The sequence below is a fragment of the Schistocerca serialis genome, chromosome 3 (assembly GCF_023864345.2).
Source record: "Schistocerca serialis cubense isolate TAMUIC-IGC-003099 chromosome 3, iqSchSeri2.2, whole genome shotgun sequence".
NCBI classification, from domain to species: Eukaryota; Metazoa; Arthropoda; class Insecta; order Orthoptera; family Acrididae; genus Schistocerca; species Schistocerca serialis.
Window position 1 is genome coordinate 119,756,939 of NC_064640.1, and position 19,689 is coordinate 119,776,627.

The window sequence follows — 19,689 nt, forward strand, 5'->3', positions numbered from 1 at the left end:
ATGTGGAAAACCACATCCAGGCTGGCTGGCATATCAGCCATTGTTCGCCAGGCAGATTCGATCTGGGGCCGGTGCACCTACCCAAATCCAGGAAGCAGCGGGTTTTGTATATTATATCCAATGATGAATACAAATTGCAAAAATTTCAACAGCTGGTAGGTACTATAAATTGAACTATCCTCGAAGTTGGGAAAGACAATACTAAAATTTTGTGATGGGAGTACCAGTTCTAATGTATGGGTCAAAGAAGTTGTCTGCCAGTCAATGGAGGTGGATTGAAGCAACAGAGATGAGACTTACGACCACTAGCTGGTGAGACTCGATCAGATAAAGAATAGTAAATCCAGAAATGAATTGGGTGTCAAGTGTGTGTCATAAAATAGAACAGTACAGAAAGATATGGAATGAATTAATAATAAACCTGAAGGGAAAAAGTGATGTCAGATATCCTAAAAGATGGAAAGATCAGCTGCAGTCCGCTTGAAATTGGAAGAGGCAAGAATCCCTTAACCAAAACTAAATATGATGATGATGATTAGCTTATTTCATAATTTATGTGGCAAGTCATTTCCAAAAGACAAGCAGCTTTGATTTCCTGTGTAGTGAGCCAATAGGTGGAATGATAAAAGGATGGTTGGCCATATGTTTGTGTTAAATGTGCTTTGAATTATAAGGGCCTAAAGCACACTACCTTTGATTTTGAGATTGTAGCACGTGTGCATTCCCCTGGTGTACTTGGCAGGGCACAAGATTGACATTGGGGGGAGGGGGGGGTCTGTAGGCTGGTGGTTACATCACTGGCAGTTAGCTCAGTTCCTGGTGACCAGCTCTCTAACATGTTGTGGGCAGATTGAAACATCTACTCAGTGTAGTGTTATCTAATAAGCTACTTCAGCAAGCAAGCAGGTAAACTGATAAGTGAATTGCCATTGTAGTGTTACAGCAGAGGGCTTGCCACAGGTTGGCAGTGATTATATTCCTGCAATATTTATAGTACAAATTGATATCAAGCAGGAAATTGAGGAGCTTGGAACATTTCATATACATCCCAGAAGATACATGTAGTGTTGTAAAATCAATAAATGAATAGGCTGTGATTGAAGAATACTAGTAGCATACTGAAATCAAACCTGAATATCATGCTTTTCACAGGCAGTCGCCTTAATTGTTAGTCTATTTTGACATGTCTCCAAATCTGATTTAAACATTTTGTTCTATTCTTCCCAAACAGTCAAAGGTTTTCTATACCAGAATGGGATCACAATGGAGAAATGTGGTTTACCTTGCCACAGGGAATGTGTACTAAGTGAATTAGATTTAGTGGACTGAAGCAGGGTGATGAAATATTTATGGTGTGTGTTTGGAAAATGGATTCTAAATTAATGAATATAGCATGACTACCTAATCAGTGGGTGTACCAAGAAATATGTTTAAAGTGTATCCAGAAACAACACCTCTGTCTGACCCAAGGTACTTCCTTGTGATTCGTCAAGACATGTCAGACTGAGCACTCACAGAAAATTGGAATACAAAAGATAGCCAAATTTCCGTTGAAAAAGTATACAAAACGTGTATTCAGTACCATTTTAATTTTCACTCGCAAAATAAAAAAAAAAATACAATAGACACGCCTATTTGTTTCAAAAACCAATAGGAGAGGTTGCATTTGCGGTCCTGAGGCATTTTCTTAAATTTAGGATGACGTGGAGAGCAGCTTATGCGAATAGTGTCTACAAGGTGGGCGGCCGTTCATCTGGAGCGATACTTGTTCTTAAAAAATTTGGAAATCAAATTTCACAAGTATATGTGACACCAATCATAGTAGCCAGGTACACGGCTAGTATTTTTTGAAATTTTCATATTTTTCTGGGACATGTTTACTGCAAAATTCTTCAGCGGTTGTTATTTTATACGTTTGTAAGGAAATCTCTTTATGCAAATGTATTATCTCCATACAACTGCGCAGTCACATCCGTTCATTCCGCAGCTGGAGAAACTTCACAAGGCTATTTTAAGAACCGCGACAGCTTCTCCATCTTTGAAAAGTCTAGGAATCTTGCTACAAATTCCTTCTTAAGATCTGACAAAAAATTTTAGAATACTGAAATGTCTGTTTAAGAATTATTTTTATATTCAAAAATGGTTGAAAAGTGACAAAGTAATCGACTTACAATGATTTTTTGAAAGATACCCAACTTGCGACGCACAGAAGACACACTTCGTATCCGATCGTATATTAATTTCGCATTTCACTGTAGCCTGCTACTAAGCGCATTTAAATGTTTCAGAATGTCCTTCAACAAAGCCACAGCTTGCGCACTGCATTAGTTTGCTAGGAACTCAGATTGTTTCTTGCTCCTTGTGAATCCGTTTCGTAAGAAGGATGCTACTTTTATTTGCTAAAAACGTTCAATCACTTGATGTTTACGTAGTCAACGAACATTGTTGTATTTCAGTAAGTCAGAAAGCGCCGAATCACACTCAGAAAGAAATTCTATGCACTGTCTGTGCCGTAGAGCAGAGAGAGATCTCGTACAGTTAATCAGCTTGATAAAATCTGCCCATTACTTCTTTCAGAGTCACACTGTTTTCCAAAAAGGGCTGCCTCGTGAACTATGCACAGACTAGTAGCCCAGCATTCTTATCTTTGATTCTCTTTACTATTCCTCTTTCGTTGCCGATCATTGCTGGGGCCCTGACAGTTAAGACACACCATTTTATCATAACTAATGTTTTGATTTTGTCATGAAGTCATCAAAAGTCTTGAATAGGCCTAAATCTTCTCTGCGAGTCTTGCCTTTCAACGGTAATGTTGCTTGTAATTCTTCCCTAAATTCTTTGCTTTCAATTTTCAAAAATCGCATGAAAATGATAGACATTCGTTCTTCATCAACAACGTCGCACAATTCATTTAGTGCTATGGCGTAGCAGGGCGCATTCTGCAGACGCTCGAGCAACCTACCTTTATTTTCAACAGCCAAAATTTCGGTTCTTTTTGTATTACTTCTTGCTGACAATGGATTACCCCGAATTGTTGCAACAACATCCTTTTCCTCTTCAAAAGCGTCAATGCCATTTCCAATATATATATATATATATATATATATATATATATATATATATTTTACACCATTTCAGTCAGAAAATTGTTTCTGGTGTTTGTTTAGCGTCGAACACAGACGCGTTGCTGCTTCTGCAGATTTTTCTTGCTCGCTCATAGAGCGAACTAGGAGGGCCCTGCTTGTCTTGTAAGAGCTAGATATGCCTGGAGTTTTTCTTTGCAAGCTTCACTACCCAGAGGAAAATTTTTATGGAACTGCTGATGAGCTATTTCGTAGTGTCGCTTTAAATTGGCACTTTTGACGAGAGCAACAGTTCTTCGACATATGAGGCAAACTGAGACAGCTCCAGGCCTATCAGGCAGCGCAGAACAATATTGTTCTGTCCGATCAGTCAAAAACTTCCTATTTCCACTATCAACTTTACGCATTTTTGGATCCATATCGATGCAAAAAAAAAAAAAAAAAACATTATAAGCCTCGATAGTAACGAAACGCTCCGTACCAGATCGCAACAACTACTGTCGAAGTGGCGATAAAATTTGTATATTTAGATTCGTTCCTCACAAAAATCCGGCACACAGCATGAGCCGACGTGCAGCAAAGGAGTGACTTCCCTGTCTAAGGTTATGCTATATAAAAATGTAACAATTTATAAATGTAATGTATACAATCAATGTAACAGTATATTAATGTAATGTCAAAAAGATCGCCACCGCCAACTGAACTCGCCCAAAATTTCATAAAGTAGCTTTAAGCTATCGTTCGAGTTACGACCACACAAAATTGTGCTTAAATGAATATGACTTCTCCAATTTAATAGAGGTTGCCAGACTCTGGAATAGGTTTATAAAATGTCCTTGTTCAATAAATAAATTTTTTGTGTTGCATTCATGTGTACAGAGCTTGCCAGCCGGCCAGCTTGCTTCCTTTCGTCTTCGCTCGTCAGCACTCACTCCTGCGTTCTACAGCATGGCAACTACGTATTTAATCTATCTGTAACTAAGCATTAAGAATTCTAATTATTCAACAGGCAGTTGTATACTACTAGAAAAAAACTATAAGGGTGTCGCTCAAACGAATTGTGATTTACAGAAAATATTTTATAAATAATTTGAGTACATATTTATTCTTTCACTATATTTTTGGCGGGCCAGTTTTTCACCTTCCATTCACTCGACTACAGTGTGGGAGAGAGCAAAAATATACTTCGCATACTTTGGTGGAAGTTGGCGAAGATTACCGATGCTGCTTTGCCTAATGACTGCTGCAGAAGGCTTTGCCACACGGATCTCTCATGCTTGCAATCATTTGCACATAGTCTGTGAATCTGCAGTGTACGTGTACTTCATTCACTTCACTTACCACCAGAATTTTTTGTTCCAATAGCGAATACAGATAGAAATTATTTGTCATTTGTGAATAACCAATATTATTCAAAACATTATTCACTTACATGAATAAAATCCTTCATTCGTCATCTTTGAATAAAAAGTGTTAACAAATAATAAATAATTTTGAAAGTGTATGACATTTATTGCTGAAGTTCTTTGTCGTTTATTAAACGAATGTACTTCTTGTTGTTTTTAAATTAGGTTTCAGGACAACTCATTTTGTCAACCTTCTCCTCAGAAACTTTATAATTTTGAAAGGTTTGCCGTTGTGACACCGAAGAAAATATATTAGACTCGTGCACACAATATATCAGTACGGCTCCTGAATTCGTCTTTATTTCATGATAACTATTTATGATTTTCAGCTCCCAATATTCTGTGACAAAAATTGAGAAATCAGTGGTAGTTTTTCGCAAATAATTCGTTGTTATTCCACGTTAGCTTCACTTCCCAAATTACATCTAAAACAAAATTTTCGTTTCGTCACAACATCATCTGAATCTTGTGACCCAATTTCATCCGTCTTCCTTTGGCTGTCTGTAATTTGCTGTAAACCTCCCTTCGTCATGGACAGCGATATGGGTGGACGATTTGTTTTTAAATCGTGGATAAGATATTGCTGTAAGAATTGCAGCCTGTGTAGAAAGGCGAAAAACGTCTTCCAATCGCCTCTTGACATTTTCTCCATAAAAACTTTGCCAGTGTGCGCGGCAATATTATTAACTCTTTAATGTAATCAAATCAGTCTCTCTTCCGAAACTCTTAAATGCCAAAGCTCCATATAACTGCATCCACGCATGTTGGATCGAGTAACTATTCCATATTATTGCGCAAAATTTACTTAGGGCAGGCAATTTCAGAGGGGACCAAATTCATATTATTCAAGAAAAAACCCTTGTTTCACAAAGCACCTAGCACCCAGTGTACGTTGGTCTATCCATTATTCATATGGTTTTGAAACGCATCGCAATTGGTTTTTGAACAAGTTTGAACACATTCTTTCTGAACGAATCATAAGTTGATTTCTAATGCGTGCATAGTGTACGAGATGTCTCTGCCAGGGAAATCCCCGTCGCATCCAGAAATACGAAACTCCCTGCAGACAAAAGGCGAGGGTGGTATAAGATCTGAGCCGAATAAACCCCAAGGGGTGAATGCCAATCGCTGTTTATGTGGTTGACTGGGTGTACAATGATAAGCGTTGTCATAATCATTAGCGAAATCCCTATTGGAGTAAACTACTGACATGAAGAACTGGTAAGAAAGATTACCTATCTTCTTGGTGTAGCCAAGAAAATGAAATTTTGACACAAAATTTTTGCCAGATCGTTACACAAGTAAGGGCCAGTTGTACAGTCCCCGGTAGCAACCGCTTATCTTCTGTTCTCGGAATAGCGCGAAAACGCGTTGTACGAACGCGTAATAGTGGCTGATCTGAGAATAAACGCAAGATAACTAAACTGACGACTCTCGCAGGGTTAGTGAAGTTAACCGGAGAATAAGTTTTGACAATGGCAGGAATAGTTACAGAGTTGGTGATGATATGATTGTTGGAAGGAGGAGAAACAGGGACATCCCACAAATTATATGGAAGAATATGACGATTCCAGATTTATGTAAAAATTTCCTACAACTACAACCTTTCGATTCATGCTTGAGGAACTGGAGCATGTAACTCAGATTTGAAACTATTTCCTCAAATAAAACTTTCTGCTTATAATAGACATAATAGGCATTGGATATTGGTATTACGTGAATTATATTCTATCGTGTTGTTTATGTAAATGAGGTAGATAAAAAATGACTATTTGTGTCAAAATAGTCTCGCTTATTTGGCGTATGACAAAATAGACGTAATTAAACCACACCAGTCTTGGGAACTACCCGTATTAACAGCTTTTACAGTATTAGACAACGATTTTTCATGTAGCAAAAAGTTTGACAAACTTTACTGTGGCAACAAATTCTTTCGCAGAAAGGAAAGCACACCGTGTAAGGCTTTAGCAAGATTAGAGAGAAAAAAATGCTGAGACCTAAGGACTGTAGAAGTGCGTGTACTGTCTTGCTTATCTCTTGTCTTTACTAGTTTTATGTCACACAAAAGAGAAAGTTCTTAGCTAATAGGCAACAAACAGTGCGAATTTTCTGAAAACTTCTTTTTCTCCCAGTCACAAATAATCCCACCCAGTGAGGGTCTGGTTTAAAAAAAAAAAAAAAAAAAAAAAAAGTGGGTTGGTTGTCAAACCCGTCGACAGAGAGTAGGAGAGGCATCACATAACACTTTAATTTCCACTGTCCTGAATATGGGTTTGATAGCTTCCATTACAAAATATACAAGTTTGAATTCCACAGTACGAAATACAGTTACGTGCGATAGAAGAAAGCTGTGTCAAGATGTGTGGCACTGCACTCTGGCACACATGAGACCAAATAACTTGTCTTCCATTTCCTCACACATACATATTTTATACAACAAACTCTTCAGAAAGATGTGCGCAACAAAATGAATATATTTTTGAGAAATTTAGTTGGGGACGCCACTATCAAGTTTTTGACCTGGTTCGGAAACATCGTAGATCCGGGACTGACGTAGAGTTAATCCCGAAACGCTTTCGGTTTACTTTGGACATCCAGCAGCATTCCACAAACGTTTTAGGAGCTCCTTAAATTTTAAGTCTGTTGATATTAGTCGTTAACAACTGAGTTCTAACTTTGTTCACTCGTTTTGTAGCACTACAAACCGAGGAACTGTGTACTAGTAATTATATTGTGGTGACCACGAGATCGACCAATCGACTAAGTACAGTGCTAAGAGTTACGTGAAGTGATATATTTCTCTCAGTTTGCTTTTGCGTGTTGTCTTGTAGACTCGTATGTTAGTAGCGATCAATTCAAATAAATCTTCACTGAATCGTTATGTTTTCCGTACATCATTTCCTCATTTGTAGTTAGCGTAACAGTAAAGCTTAAACCCTGCATTGGTGAAATATGGACAAGAACACACAAACATTTAATGACAACAGCATGCTCATTCTTATTGACAATGGAGACAACACTGACGCCCCTTACTAAAGCACTTAAAGGAGAAACTGTTGTTCTCTTCTCCAACCACTTCAATTCCGACTACAAATGTACTGTCGGGTTTCCACATCAAACTAGATTTGCAAAATGCTTCATCCTCACCAAACATCGGTAATGTGAAGCTCCCACTATTCTGGTCAACAAAGAGTTAATTCTGGTTTCTTCAAGTGGAAGCGATTTTTCACAAACACCAAGTGGCCAGTGACTTCGACAACTATGAGTTAGTGCGCACAGTTAGATAATGATCACATGAAAAACATTGAGAATGTGCTAAACGAACAATCATACGCACATGTGAAAGACTCGTTGATTGAACGTTATTCCCTGCCAGAGCACGAACGTTTGAACCAACTGCTTTCACCTCACACTTACTTGCAACTGAAATCATCTGAAGTGCTGAGGGAACTGCATTCTTTTGCAGGTGAAGATCTCGTGACTGGAACTGCTTTACGTCTGACATGTCTTAGCAAACTTCCTGCAAAAATACATCCTGTGTCGGTGGCGGATACTAACCAGCGATTGACAAATCTAGCAAAGAAGGCAGACATAATGGCTGATTACGTTCAAGATAATGATTTCTGTGACCAGATTTCATCTTCCGACAGCAGCCCCAGAACGTACATGATGAACAATGAAGATGCCCCTGGCCCCGGAATGCACATGACATCTGTAAATGCTACTGGCCCCAGATCATGAGACTTCACGAGGAGGAGGAGGAGGAGGAGATTAGTGTTTAACGTCCCGTCGACAGCGAGGTCATTAGAGACGGAGCGCAAGCTCGGGTGAGGGAAGGATGAGGAAGGAAATCGGCCGTGCCCTTTCAAAGTAACCATCCCGGCATTTGCCTGAAGCGATTTAGGGAAATCACGGAAAACCTAAATCAGGATGGCCGGAGACGGGATTGAACCGTCGTCCTCCCGAATGCGAGTCCAGTGTGCTAACCACTGCGCCACCTCGCTCGGTACTTCACGAGGAAGATGCCGCAGTCACGACCAGCAAATGGCTAAGGCAGTGAAAACCAGTCAATGAAAATCAATGGCTGGTCACATATAGGTCAGTACCTACAAACAAAACTTGGATGCACAAAGAACAAAACTTTGATGGCAGTGTAACTGCTTCACGTAAAAAGACAACTTGAAGTTGATTCCACAGAAAGTTTGGACGCAATTCAAGACAATGTACAATGCTGCGCAATTACCCAAACAGGCACGATGAGCTATAGTGGGTGGCCACAGATGCATCATGCAGATAACACCACCCAGAAAATAACAAAAATAAGTGTAGTGTACGATGCAATGCTAACCATCTGTCTATTACAGACAGAAATATTGGATGCACATTCCTGGTGGATTCCACTCCAGAAATTAATGTTTTTCCGTGGTACTTCTATTCTGAACAAACATCAGCCACATGCCATAACATGATGGCGGCAAAACAATAACTGCTTCATCACCTATGATGAACGAGACACTTCGTCACGTTTGTCTCCTACTTACATGCCGAATGGAAGTTCGTCAACGCTGCTGTCAGTGGTGCAACCATAGAAGCTGGCTTTCTAAGAGTTTTCAAGGTGTAGCTATATCTGATTAATGGTTGTTTAGTGAGTGCTAACACAAACACTTTCTACCTGTCACGTTGACTGTGCCAGAGCTCTCTCTCTCTCTTGCCCACATGAAGATTTCTATTGTGTATTCAGTGGATCCACAAGTCTCGTTCTTCAGCAAATGTGGACCAAGCAATCTGTTTCTTCTGCTACAGTATCCATGATAGGTGAACTAGGTGCCAGATCCAGCGACGCTATATGTACACAGTTGTTGAATGAATTCTCTGCATGGACAGACCCAGCCAAAGCATGAGAAAAACATTGCCGCACAACGCAGCATCATATCAATACCGTACCCAGATAGCTTGTATTTTGCTGTGCACATCACCCACCTCGGAAGAAATTTGCAGCAGCACAAAAAGAAATTAACAAGACGTTAGCATAAGGCATTGTGTCTGTGTCAGCAACTGGGCATCCCCACACTGCATAGTTGAAAAGAAAGATGGTGTGTGGAGTTTATATCGCAATTACCAAGCACTAAATACTCTGACAAAACCAGACCACTATCTGGAACAAAATATTGCCGATTTTAATTATGCAGTTACTGGTGCGCCTATATTTAGCGTCATTGTGCTAAGGCATTCTCATAGATTTGAATAGGAAAGGATGACATAAATTGAATGGCCATCATCACACCATTTGGATTATATCACGACAATTTCATGCTGTATGGATTAACAAATGTCACACAGACGTGTCAGACATTCACGCACGGTGTTTTACATGATCTCTCATTTGTCTTTTGCTATCTTGATGATATTCTGATTTTTTCTAAATCCTTGCAATAACATTTAAAATATTTACGCCAACTCTTTCAGTGTCATGAAGATTTTGTCATCCTCATTAATACACATAAATGGATGATTGCTAAAGCACAGATTTCTTTTCTGGGCTACAATGTCTCCTGCACTGGATTGCCACCACTGCAAGAAAAATTTCATGTATTCAAAATTTGCCACACCTACTACATACAGTGGCCTGCTGCGATTTATTGGCGTGATGAACTTTTACTACCTTCATTTATGGCACATTGCAGTTGTGCAGAAGCCTCCCATCTGCTTCTCATCAGAAAAAAACACTTCTAACAACAGAAAAACTGAATGGTCTATGGAAGCATCTAAAGCATTCGAAGATTTGAACACAGCACTATCTAAGACAACATTGCTAACACTTCCAAAGCCCAGTGCACTGACTGGATCATTTGTAAATGCCAGCCAGGTAGTAGTGGGTGCTGCCTTTAGCAACAAATCCACGGATCTTTGCAACCCTGGCGGTTTTTCCATATGTCTTAAAGAGGCACAAACTAACTAGAGCGCTATAGGCAGGGAACTACTTGGCATGAACCTGTCTGTTAAATGCTTCTGACCTATTTTGTGGACCAGCACTTTGCAGTTGTTAGGGGCCATCAGCCACCTAGTTCTTTTCTACAGTGAACAACTGAATGTACTGGGTGGTTATAATTAAACTGCAATTACTTGCAAAGGTCCAGTGTGGGCTGTAATTATTGTATGGCAATGAAACTTGTTAGACATTGTAATACGGTAATGGGGAATTGATGCCTGCTGGAAAAAACTACTTCCAATTGTGGCCACCAGTTGCAAATCTGGCGCTGTGAATCCAAGAAAGAAGTATGTATTTCCATATGCAATGGACTTGGATAGGCAAGATCGAATAAGTGAGAAAGTCGTAATTTCAATTATATTATTAACCACCACTTACGCCTTACTGTTCAATATTAGCACTGGAGACATTGATGAGATGCTGTATCCATTAAACAATGTGATCAACTGTTGCTCCTCGCAGTTCCAATGAAATCTGACCACTGTATGGTTGTATACTAACTTTCATATCAGGTAGAGACCAAATATGTCCTTGGTAAACACGTTGTTTTAGATAGCCCAGAGCCAAAAGTCATATGGAATCAGATAAGGTGTCTTGCAGGCCATGTGTCTAGAAAACCTCTGGAGTTAAGGCGTTCATGGAAGATTGCATTAGGCAGATCTTCCAGTTTGCATGAAAACAGTGGTTCCCACACAGCTGCGCTCTTCCAAAGCAGGAATCACATGCTGTACAAGGAAGTCGCGATAACATGCAAGCATCATGGCGCACCTAGTATTGCTGTTCACAAATCTGGTCACACTGTTCACTGCAAATGAAATATCTGGTCGAGAGATAACTGACAAAAACATAAGAGATCCAATCGCTTCACGATATGGTACTTTTTCACCACTGAACTCTTTATCATTAGGTAACAGACTCACATCAGGATCAGCAGGAACACTTAAACCTTTTGCTTCAGACATTCCAAATTTCTCAATTATTCTTTTCATATACTGGTGCTGACATTTTAACATTATCTTTCCCACACGATCTCGCTCAATTTCCACTCCAACAAAGCAATGACCTTCACCGACAGTGATTTGAAAGGCTTCTTTTAGTGATGTAACAACTTTATGAATTGCTTCCACTGACTTTGATGCAATAAAGCCATCATCAACGAATAATGATAACAAGATAACATCACCACTGAATAAACATGAATCAACGTCAGTTGCTTGAAAGCTATAATGTGAAATAAAGTCTATAAATTTCTTGTTCCAACACCGAGGATCTTGCGCAAGTCTGTACAGTGATTTCTCAAGTTCACAGACTACAGGTTTCTCTGTTTTAACCACCACTCCCTCAGGTATAACCATGTAAACTTCTTCAAGGCTTCCATAAAGAAATGCTGTGTGAACATCGAACTCTACCATCTCTGGATCATTATATGCGACAATTGCCATGAAAAATCTGAGTGAATCATATTGTATCACTGTTGAAAAAGTACACAGTTGTAGTTAACACCATAGTCCTGTTTGAAACCTCTTGCGCACAGCCGTGCTTTGTACCGCGTGATGTTACCATCTGGGTCAAATAAAACCTTGAACACCCATTTTGAGTCAATAACACTCTGGCTATTAGTTGTAGGAACTATCTTCCAGGTTTTGTTGTCTTCATATGCTTCCAGTTCTCCAATTGCATTTTTCCAGTATTTTGAGTCAGGACCAGAAATTGCTTCTTTGAAGCTTAAGGATTATTATACTGAGCAAAATCAGCTTCATATCTTGCTCGCTTGCGGATGATAGAACGATCTCGTAGCTGCATCGACGGCACTTTGGTAGGTTGCTCTTCAGTTTATCCTTATTTACATCATTTTGTGAAATTTCCATCCCTTGCTGTGCTTGCGCAGGTCCACCAATAACTTGCTTGTGCCAATCCACGATGTCTTGTTCTTCGTCAGTCTTGAAGTTTAAGTATGTGTCATCAACTTCTTGTTGCGCAGACGCTGAGCTTTTGCTAACCTCATTGAATGTGACATCCTTCGATACAATACACTTTGTGACTCATGAGATCATAAAGTTGATTCTCATTGACAAACAACAAGTGCAACTTTTCTGGGTTTGGCATCAAACTTGTTGCGAAATTGTTTTGGTACATGAGCGAAGGCATCTGACCCAAATACTCGAATATGTCCAACATATGGTTTTCGTGCATTCCACAACTCATATGGAGTTTGCTCCAAATTACGTTTTGTTGTAACTCTGTTTAATATGTTTACAGTAGTTTTAACCGCCTCTGTCCATAAAAACTTCGGAAGGTCTTTGGCTTCCAACATCGTGCATGCACTTCCAAGAATGGTGCAACTGTACCTCTCAGAACGACTGTTGTGTTCTGGTGTATAAGACGCACTTGTTTCTAACTGAATTCCATGGTTTCTCAGAAACTGTTTCATACCATAATTAATGTATTTAGTGCCATTGTCCACACGTAATGTTTTGACATTCTGACCAAACTTGTTCAACACATGATTACTGAATTCACGAAACCGATCAATGACATCGAATTTGTGTCTTAGAAAATAAACAACTCTGTATCCAGTTGCATCATCTTTGAATATGACAAAACAAACTTTGCACCACTAACTGATTCAACTGACATTAGCCCACACACGTCTGAATGAATAAATTCCGCTGGTTTTGTTGAACGATTTGTGTTTTTGTTGCTGAACTTCAGCCGATGTCCCTTGCCTAGCTGGCATGATTCACAGAAAATATCTTCCTGGTTTTTTACATTTAGTCCTTCGACCACACCTTTTGATGACATCTGTTGAATTGTTCGTATACTGACATGTTCTAACTGTTCATGCCACTGTTTCAGATCAGTCACTGCAACATTAACATCACTCCCTAGTGTAGATTCTGTCACGAAACACATCCTATAAATATTCTCTTCGTTCACCCCTTCAGTTACAGTCTCTCCGTCACGTATTAGTACAACTTGATCTTCTTTGAAATCTGCAGTGATTTTCCTCGACATGCATACTCCGACACTAGACAAGTGCTTTTTGATACCTGGTACACACAAAACATTTTCGAAACATGCCTCACTCCATTTGCGACTAACTTCTTTGCTGACAATAATAGTACCAACACCGGCGACAGCATTCTTTATCATTGCCCAGTAACACATGCTCCCAAGTCACTGGACAGAACTTAGAAGACCATTCCCGTCGAAAAGTCATATGACACTATACACCAATGTCCAACAGCCACACATCTGACTGCTCACGTTCAAATCACTAAGCATATGTGTCTCTTGACTTTGACAACTCGACACATGTTATCTGCTGACACGATAAATGCACACACGGATTCATTTTCGCCACTCTTACGTTTCTCTGTGTCTCGTTTTTTCTTCTGACACTCGTGAGCTGTATGACCACGCTTCTGCAGTAAAAATACACCACATCTGATCTTGTTTTTCGTTCTTGTGAACTTTTGGTTTTATCAGGATATCTTACGTTTTCCTTTTGTCTGTTGATGGGCATCACTGCAAATGCACCAATTTCTTCATCCCTCATATTCAAATGGGACTCTTCTTTGATGAGACGTTCTATCAGTTTCCACGTTTTGTTGACTAGCTGGCACACTGTCCCAAGCTGTTTTAAATGTGTTAATTTTGATGGTAATGACGCACTGACTTTCGCCATTACAGCTACATCTGAAACCTTTTCTCAAACATTTCTGAGTTGTAATGCTAGATTTTCAGCTTTAGCTGCATGTGCAACTACAGAATCATTTGCATTCATCCGATATTCATGAAAACGTTGAGTTGTTGTTACTTTACTGACTTCTGACCGTTACTCATGTATTGATCTCAACTTGTACCACATTTCATGGGCTCTCTCACAAAACAACAGACTGATGTGGAAATCAGAAGCATACCTTTTGCATTTTTTTTTTTATCCACGCTTTCAAGGCGGCACCGTCGTCTTCGTTGGGTTGACCTCGAGTACCAATTACAACATCGAGAATTCCGTAAGCCTTTAAGACTGCAGTTATCTGGAATTTCCATGTCTGATAATTTTTCGCGTCCAGCTTAGAGATGTATTTTGGAGACACTACTTCTGCTATTGCAGACTACTTCTCTCTTCTTTTCGTCCGAACACGTCACAGTCGGGATATCGAATGTTTGTATGAAATAACAACTTTCCTCACGCAAACCGAGCAATGCCTGGGCCTATAACCTGATGCGGATAGTGGAGGTTTGCTAAGATAGATTAATAAAGCTGTGTATGAACTTATTTTGTTAATTAAAATAACTGGATTTCTTTACAATGGCTGACTTTTCACATGCAACAAACACAATACAAAGAATACTACTACTGCAAAGAACACAAACAGCTGCATTCACATAAATAAACTCTATGCACTAGTGGTCAGAGCATGGAGCTACCGAAGCACGACTCACGCCCGGTACTCACAGCTTTACTTCTGCCAGTATCTCGTCTCCTACCTTCCAAACTTCACAGAAGCTCTCCTGCGAACCTTGCAGAACTAGCACTCCTGAAAGAAAGGATATTGCGGAGACATGGCTTAGCCACAGCCTGGGGGATGTTTCCAGAATGAGATTTTCACTCTGCAGCGGAGTGTGGGCTGATATGAAACTTCTGCATGGTTCGCAGGAGAGCTTCTGTTAAGTTTGGAAGGTAGGAGACGAGATACTGGCAGAAGTAAAGCTGTGAGTACCGGGCGTGAGTCGTGCTTCGGTAGCTCAGATGGTAGAGCACTTGCCCACGAAAGGCAAAGGTCTCGAGTTCGAGCTCTGTCGGGCACACAGTTTTAATCTGCCAGGAAGTTCCATATCAGCGTATACTCCGCTGCAGAGTGAAAATCTCATTCTGGAAACCTCTTCATGAATTTGTATGGGAAGGTTTAACTGCTGTCAGGTATCGTGATGAGATCTTCACACCTCATATGGGGTTGCTGCAAGGTGCTGTGGGTCCATACTTCGTACTGATACATGATTATGCTTGCTCTCATAGAGCATGGGCAGTTGATGTTTTTTTGGAAAGAGAAAATATTGCATGCATGGTGTGGCCTGTTCACTCTCCCAATTTGAAACGCACACAGCACACCTGGGATGCACTAGAGACACAGGTTGCATCACGTCAGCATCCACCAACCGCTCTCCAAGACTTGAAAGCAACTCTGCAGGAAGAATGGACGTTATTGCCTCAACATGAGACTGATGACATCATTCACTTCATGGCCCATCGTTGTCAGGCCCGTATTACCGCCAGAGGTGGCCACACCCCATACTGAGCACATTAAGCAATTGTCGGAATGTGTGTGCGAAAAAAACGAAGAACATATTTGCCTATCCCTATGCATGTTGCAGTTGTTGACATTTTGTATTCTTAATATTGTTTCTACTCTTCTATCGCCTATTTCTACAGTTTTGTGGCAAAATGAATGCAACCTCGCAAAATTTCGCTTTGTTGATTTAATTTTGGTCATCAGTGTATACATCAGTGAGCTTTATTTGCATTACTGTAACTAAGTTTAGGAACTAGAGCACACTTACAAACAATATTGAGATGCACTGACTGCAAAATAAACATAACAAATCAATAACTGTCATAGTTATTTGTTTTTATGTCTTAAGGGGTAGGGGGGGGGGCGTATGTGAAGCTGCAATACTTTGAAGAAAACATTATAAAATTCAAAGTTTTCAAGGCAGTATAAGTACATTGGGTACAGTTGTTAAGGAATGTTGTAGAGATACACACACACATTTTTATTCTTATTGATGTTATATGTTTTTAATTATAAACAACTGAAATTTTTTTCAACAAGATGAGTATAAAAGTTACTTTTTTGAAACATCTGTCAGAGCAAAATTAATGTACTTTTGTAAAAACTTTGATCTACTATTATTAGAAATATCTGTGGAACAGAACATTGAGATCTTCTTTTGCTGGATTTTGACAGCTCCCTAAATTTCTGTGAGAGAAAATATACCAAATCTTAGGGCTTTCCTCTTATACAAATGCCTTACTATTGTAGTAAACGTAAATTCATTCCACAGAATGTTTCTCTGTAGTATTGACTAATTGCATGCCAAATTTAAGTGCTATAATGTCAGTGGTTTGTGAGGGAAAGATACATAAATTTGCTAAAATTTAAGTTATGGCAAACCTGAATCAAAGTTTGATGGAGTTTGTATTAGGCCTTATCTTATCTGGGTGAACTATTGCAAACCATATACATTCTCCTCTTCATCCTTAAGCAGTATTTACTTTGCTTGTCGTCTTACGCTAACCTGATTTTCAAACTGAGTGACAATAGTATCAACTGCATCAGTTCTCATGCTATCGATTTCCTTCAATATGAACAGGATGAAAGCTCCAGGATCAAATCCTAGCCTCTGTAGAGTCCGTCGTCTGCAAAGATTAGCACAGTTAAAAACTAAGCAAGCATCATACGCTGCTACTTCATCAGCAGCTGCGGAAACAAATGTTGTCTTAGGGCTCTCCTATAAGAGAGTTGTGACTATAATACAGATTTTGAGTTTTCCCATGCACACACCTATGTAGAAGTTCTGTATTTGCCAAACACTGAAATATTCCCCACATTGTCACTACATAAAACTGGAAGAAAACACCACAGGAATAAATAATATGAGGAAATACAGAACAATGTAGAGGCATGGGCCCGTGCAAGCTTTTGTTAATTATTTTTATCACACTTAGAAGTGGAATTGGAACGTAATATTCAGGAATTAAGATTTCAATACCATGTACACCTTTCCTTAAGCCTGCTGAAAACTAAAAAGATCATTCACCCGACAGATTAAATTGTTTGGAGCGTTCCAGTGGTTATACTGTAAACGTTATGAGTAGGTCACACGTCTTTTGTTCATTATAGACTTTGAAAATGTATTTCTTAAGAGCGCTGTCATTGGCACTATCCTCAAAATAAAGGAACAGAAATGAATAGATAACAGCACAGCTCTGATTGGAAAACGTGAACATCTACAGAGAGACTTTGTAGGCTAAGAATAACATAAAGTTCCAGATCTAGAAAGTTTACTGTGCATGGAAACCATAGCCATGACCGAAAAAATGGACTCAAGAAGGAGTGGAGAAAGTCAAACCAGCGAACATGAAAGGAGACACATTTGTCACCAGAATGTGGTACAAGGAAAACAAAATTCTGATAATAATGTTTAGAATAAGTCGTCCTTAAGCAAAATTGTCATTCAGTCTACAAATATTGAAAAATGACAGAACTCATCTACTTGGAATGACGAAAATATTACCACTTCTGGTGCTTCGTGAAACTCATCTCTGCTGAAGAGCTATTCAATTTGCAGTACGCTAAAAACAGAGAACCAAGCTTAGTGATATTAATTTTCTACGCAGCACTTCACACTCGGCACAGGGTGTTATTAACTTAGTCAATGATGGTTTCATGCAAATGATACCTCCACCCTATCACAATATTCATATGAGGATTATTGAGATGTAATGCGACGGCTGCGGTAGTAGATGGCTCCCTCTCATGATATAGTGCGAGCAGGATCATATCAGGGAATGGAAATCCTGCCCTGCGTGACATGACGACCATTTGTTCTTCCTCATCTGCTTATCCTTGGGGGGGGGGGGGGGGGGGGTATACTATAAAACCCTTACCCATTCACATATCTATTAATTTCTATACCACCCTCCACCTGTTCTGAACTCACATTGGACCAGCGTGAGAACGTATGATCCAAACCTTCCATGAGCGAACATGTCGAACTTTAAAGCAAACACACCCCAGGCAGGTAGAGCTGGAGGTTCGGAATATTGCACTGAAATGTCAGTTTGCCCTATTGATTCTGGGTCGAGGAGTGGGGGTGGGGGTGGGGGGGGGGGAGAGTAATGATAAAATTCGACTAATCAAATTAAACAACATAATAAACACAAGGAAAGAACATCTCAGCTGTTTGGAACGTTAATTGCAGAAAATCAAACAGGACATATTCAGAATTTCTGAGACAAGGCTCAAAGACCAAGCTACTATGGCCCTCAAGTCTGTGCGCCTTCTATTATACAACAATTTGGGCGTAAATTCGCATATTGGCGGCATAACTCCGGTAATTCACAGCAGCTAACTCCTTATCACCACGACCATATCTATTTCTCACAGAATGATTTATATGATCCTTGAGTTGACAGCTAAGTTAGCATTACAGTCGTTTGTGCCTATACACCTGCTTCCACTGCATCCAATGAAGAACTAGAACAGTTGTATCAATATCTGGCAACAGCAAAAAATTTCAGAAATTACCAAATGACCATTCTTTCATTGGAAATTTGGTAGAAGAATGTACATGGTACACTGTCCTACACCATATAGCCTTCATAGTCTAGCAGAAGGCGTTCAGCACGATCAAAACCTGGACAGTATTGAGGATGATGAACAGAGCCCACATTGGCTGTTTAAACAAGCTCCTTGCAAGACCGTGAAAGCCCAAGCCGTAGTGTCGTCTCAAGCCTAGCAGTGTCATGCAGATGCAGTATGGAGGGGCATGTGGTCAGCACACTGTCCTCCCTGCCGTTCTGCACACTTTCAAGACCATGGAGCCGCTACTACTCAATCAAGCAACTGTTCAGTTGGTACCACAAAGTTGAGTGAATACCACACTATTCCTCCCACCAAAGATTTTTCCTTGGTGGGAGGAATAGTGCAGGATCCTTGGTAGTATCAAGATCGAATCTGGGTCCTCCACATTGTAGCCTTCTACACTGGCCACTCAGATAGAGAGGCAGATCCACATTGACTATAGATATACCAAATTAATACGCTTCACTTACGAGAATGTCACTAAATCTCTGAAAATAAAATAAGATTGGATCGTCAGAAAGGTTCCCATGAGAGGCCTGTCAGGCAAGAAGACACAATCTCACCTAAGTTATTCATCTTGACTCAGAAGAATGTGTTAAAGTGTCTATCCCAGGGATATAGAGGTAGCAAATGTTTCAGATGTCTTTGCTTTGCGGATGATATTATCCTCTTTAGCAATGACACAAACAAACTGTCCAAAATAATTTAAGAGCTCAAAGATGGTTCCCAAGCTGTAGGCCTCAAAATTAATATTCAAAAGACCAAACTTATGAGCCCAGTCAATATTATGGTCTCTATCAAAGACCATGCTCTGGAAGTAATAAATGAATACTTCACCA

At 39.7% G+C, this 19,689-nt stretch overlaps 1 protein-coding gene across 1 annotated transcript; it reads right to left on the reverse strand.

Moving 5' to 3' along the window:
* Nucleotides 1-9,937: 9,937 nt before the first annotated feature.
* LOC126470715 (uncharacterized) lies at nucleotides 9,938-18,245 on the reverse strand. The gene is made up of 5 exons (XM_050098717.1): nucleotides 18,154-18,245; nucleotides 12,039-12,202; nucleotides 11,766-11,949; nucleotides 11,399-11,663; nucleotides 9,938-10,060 (listed from the first exon to the last, which is right to left on the reverse strand). The coding sequence occupies exons 1-5, from the start codon at nucleotides 18,243-18,245 to the stop codon at nucleotides 9,938-9,940; spliced, it is 828 nt and encodes a 275-aa protein (XP_049954674.1).
* Between the last annotated feature and the right edge of the window lie 1,444 nt (nucleotides 18,246-19,689).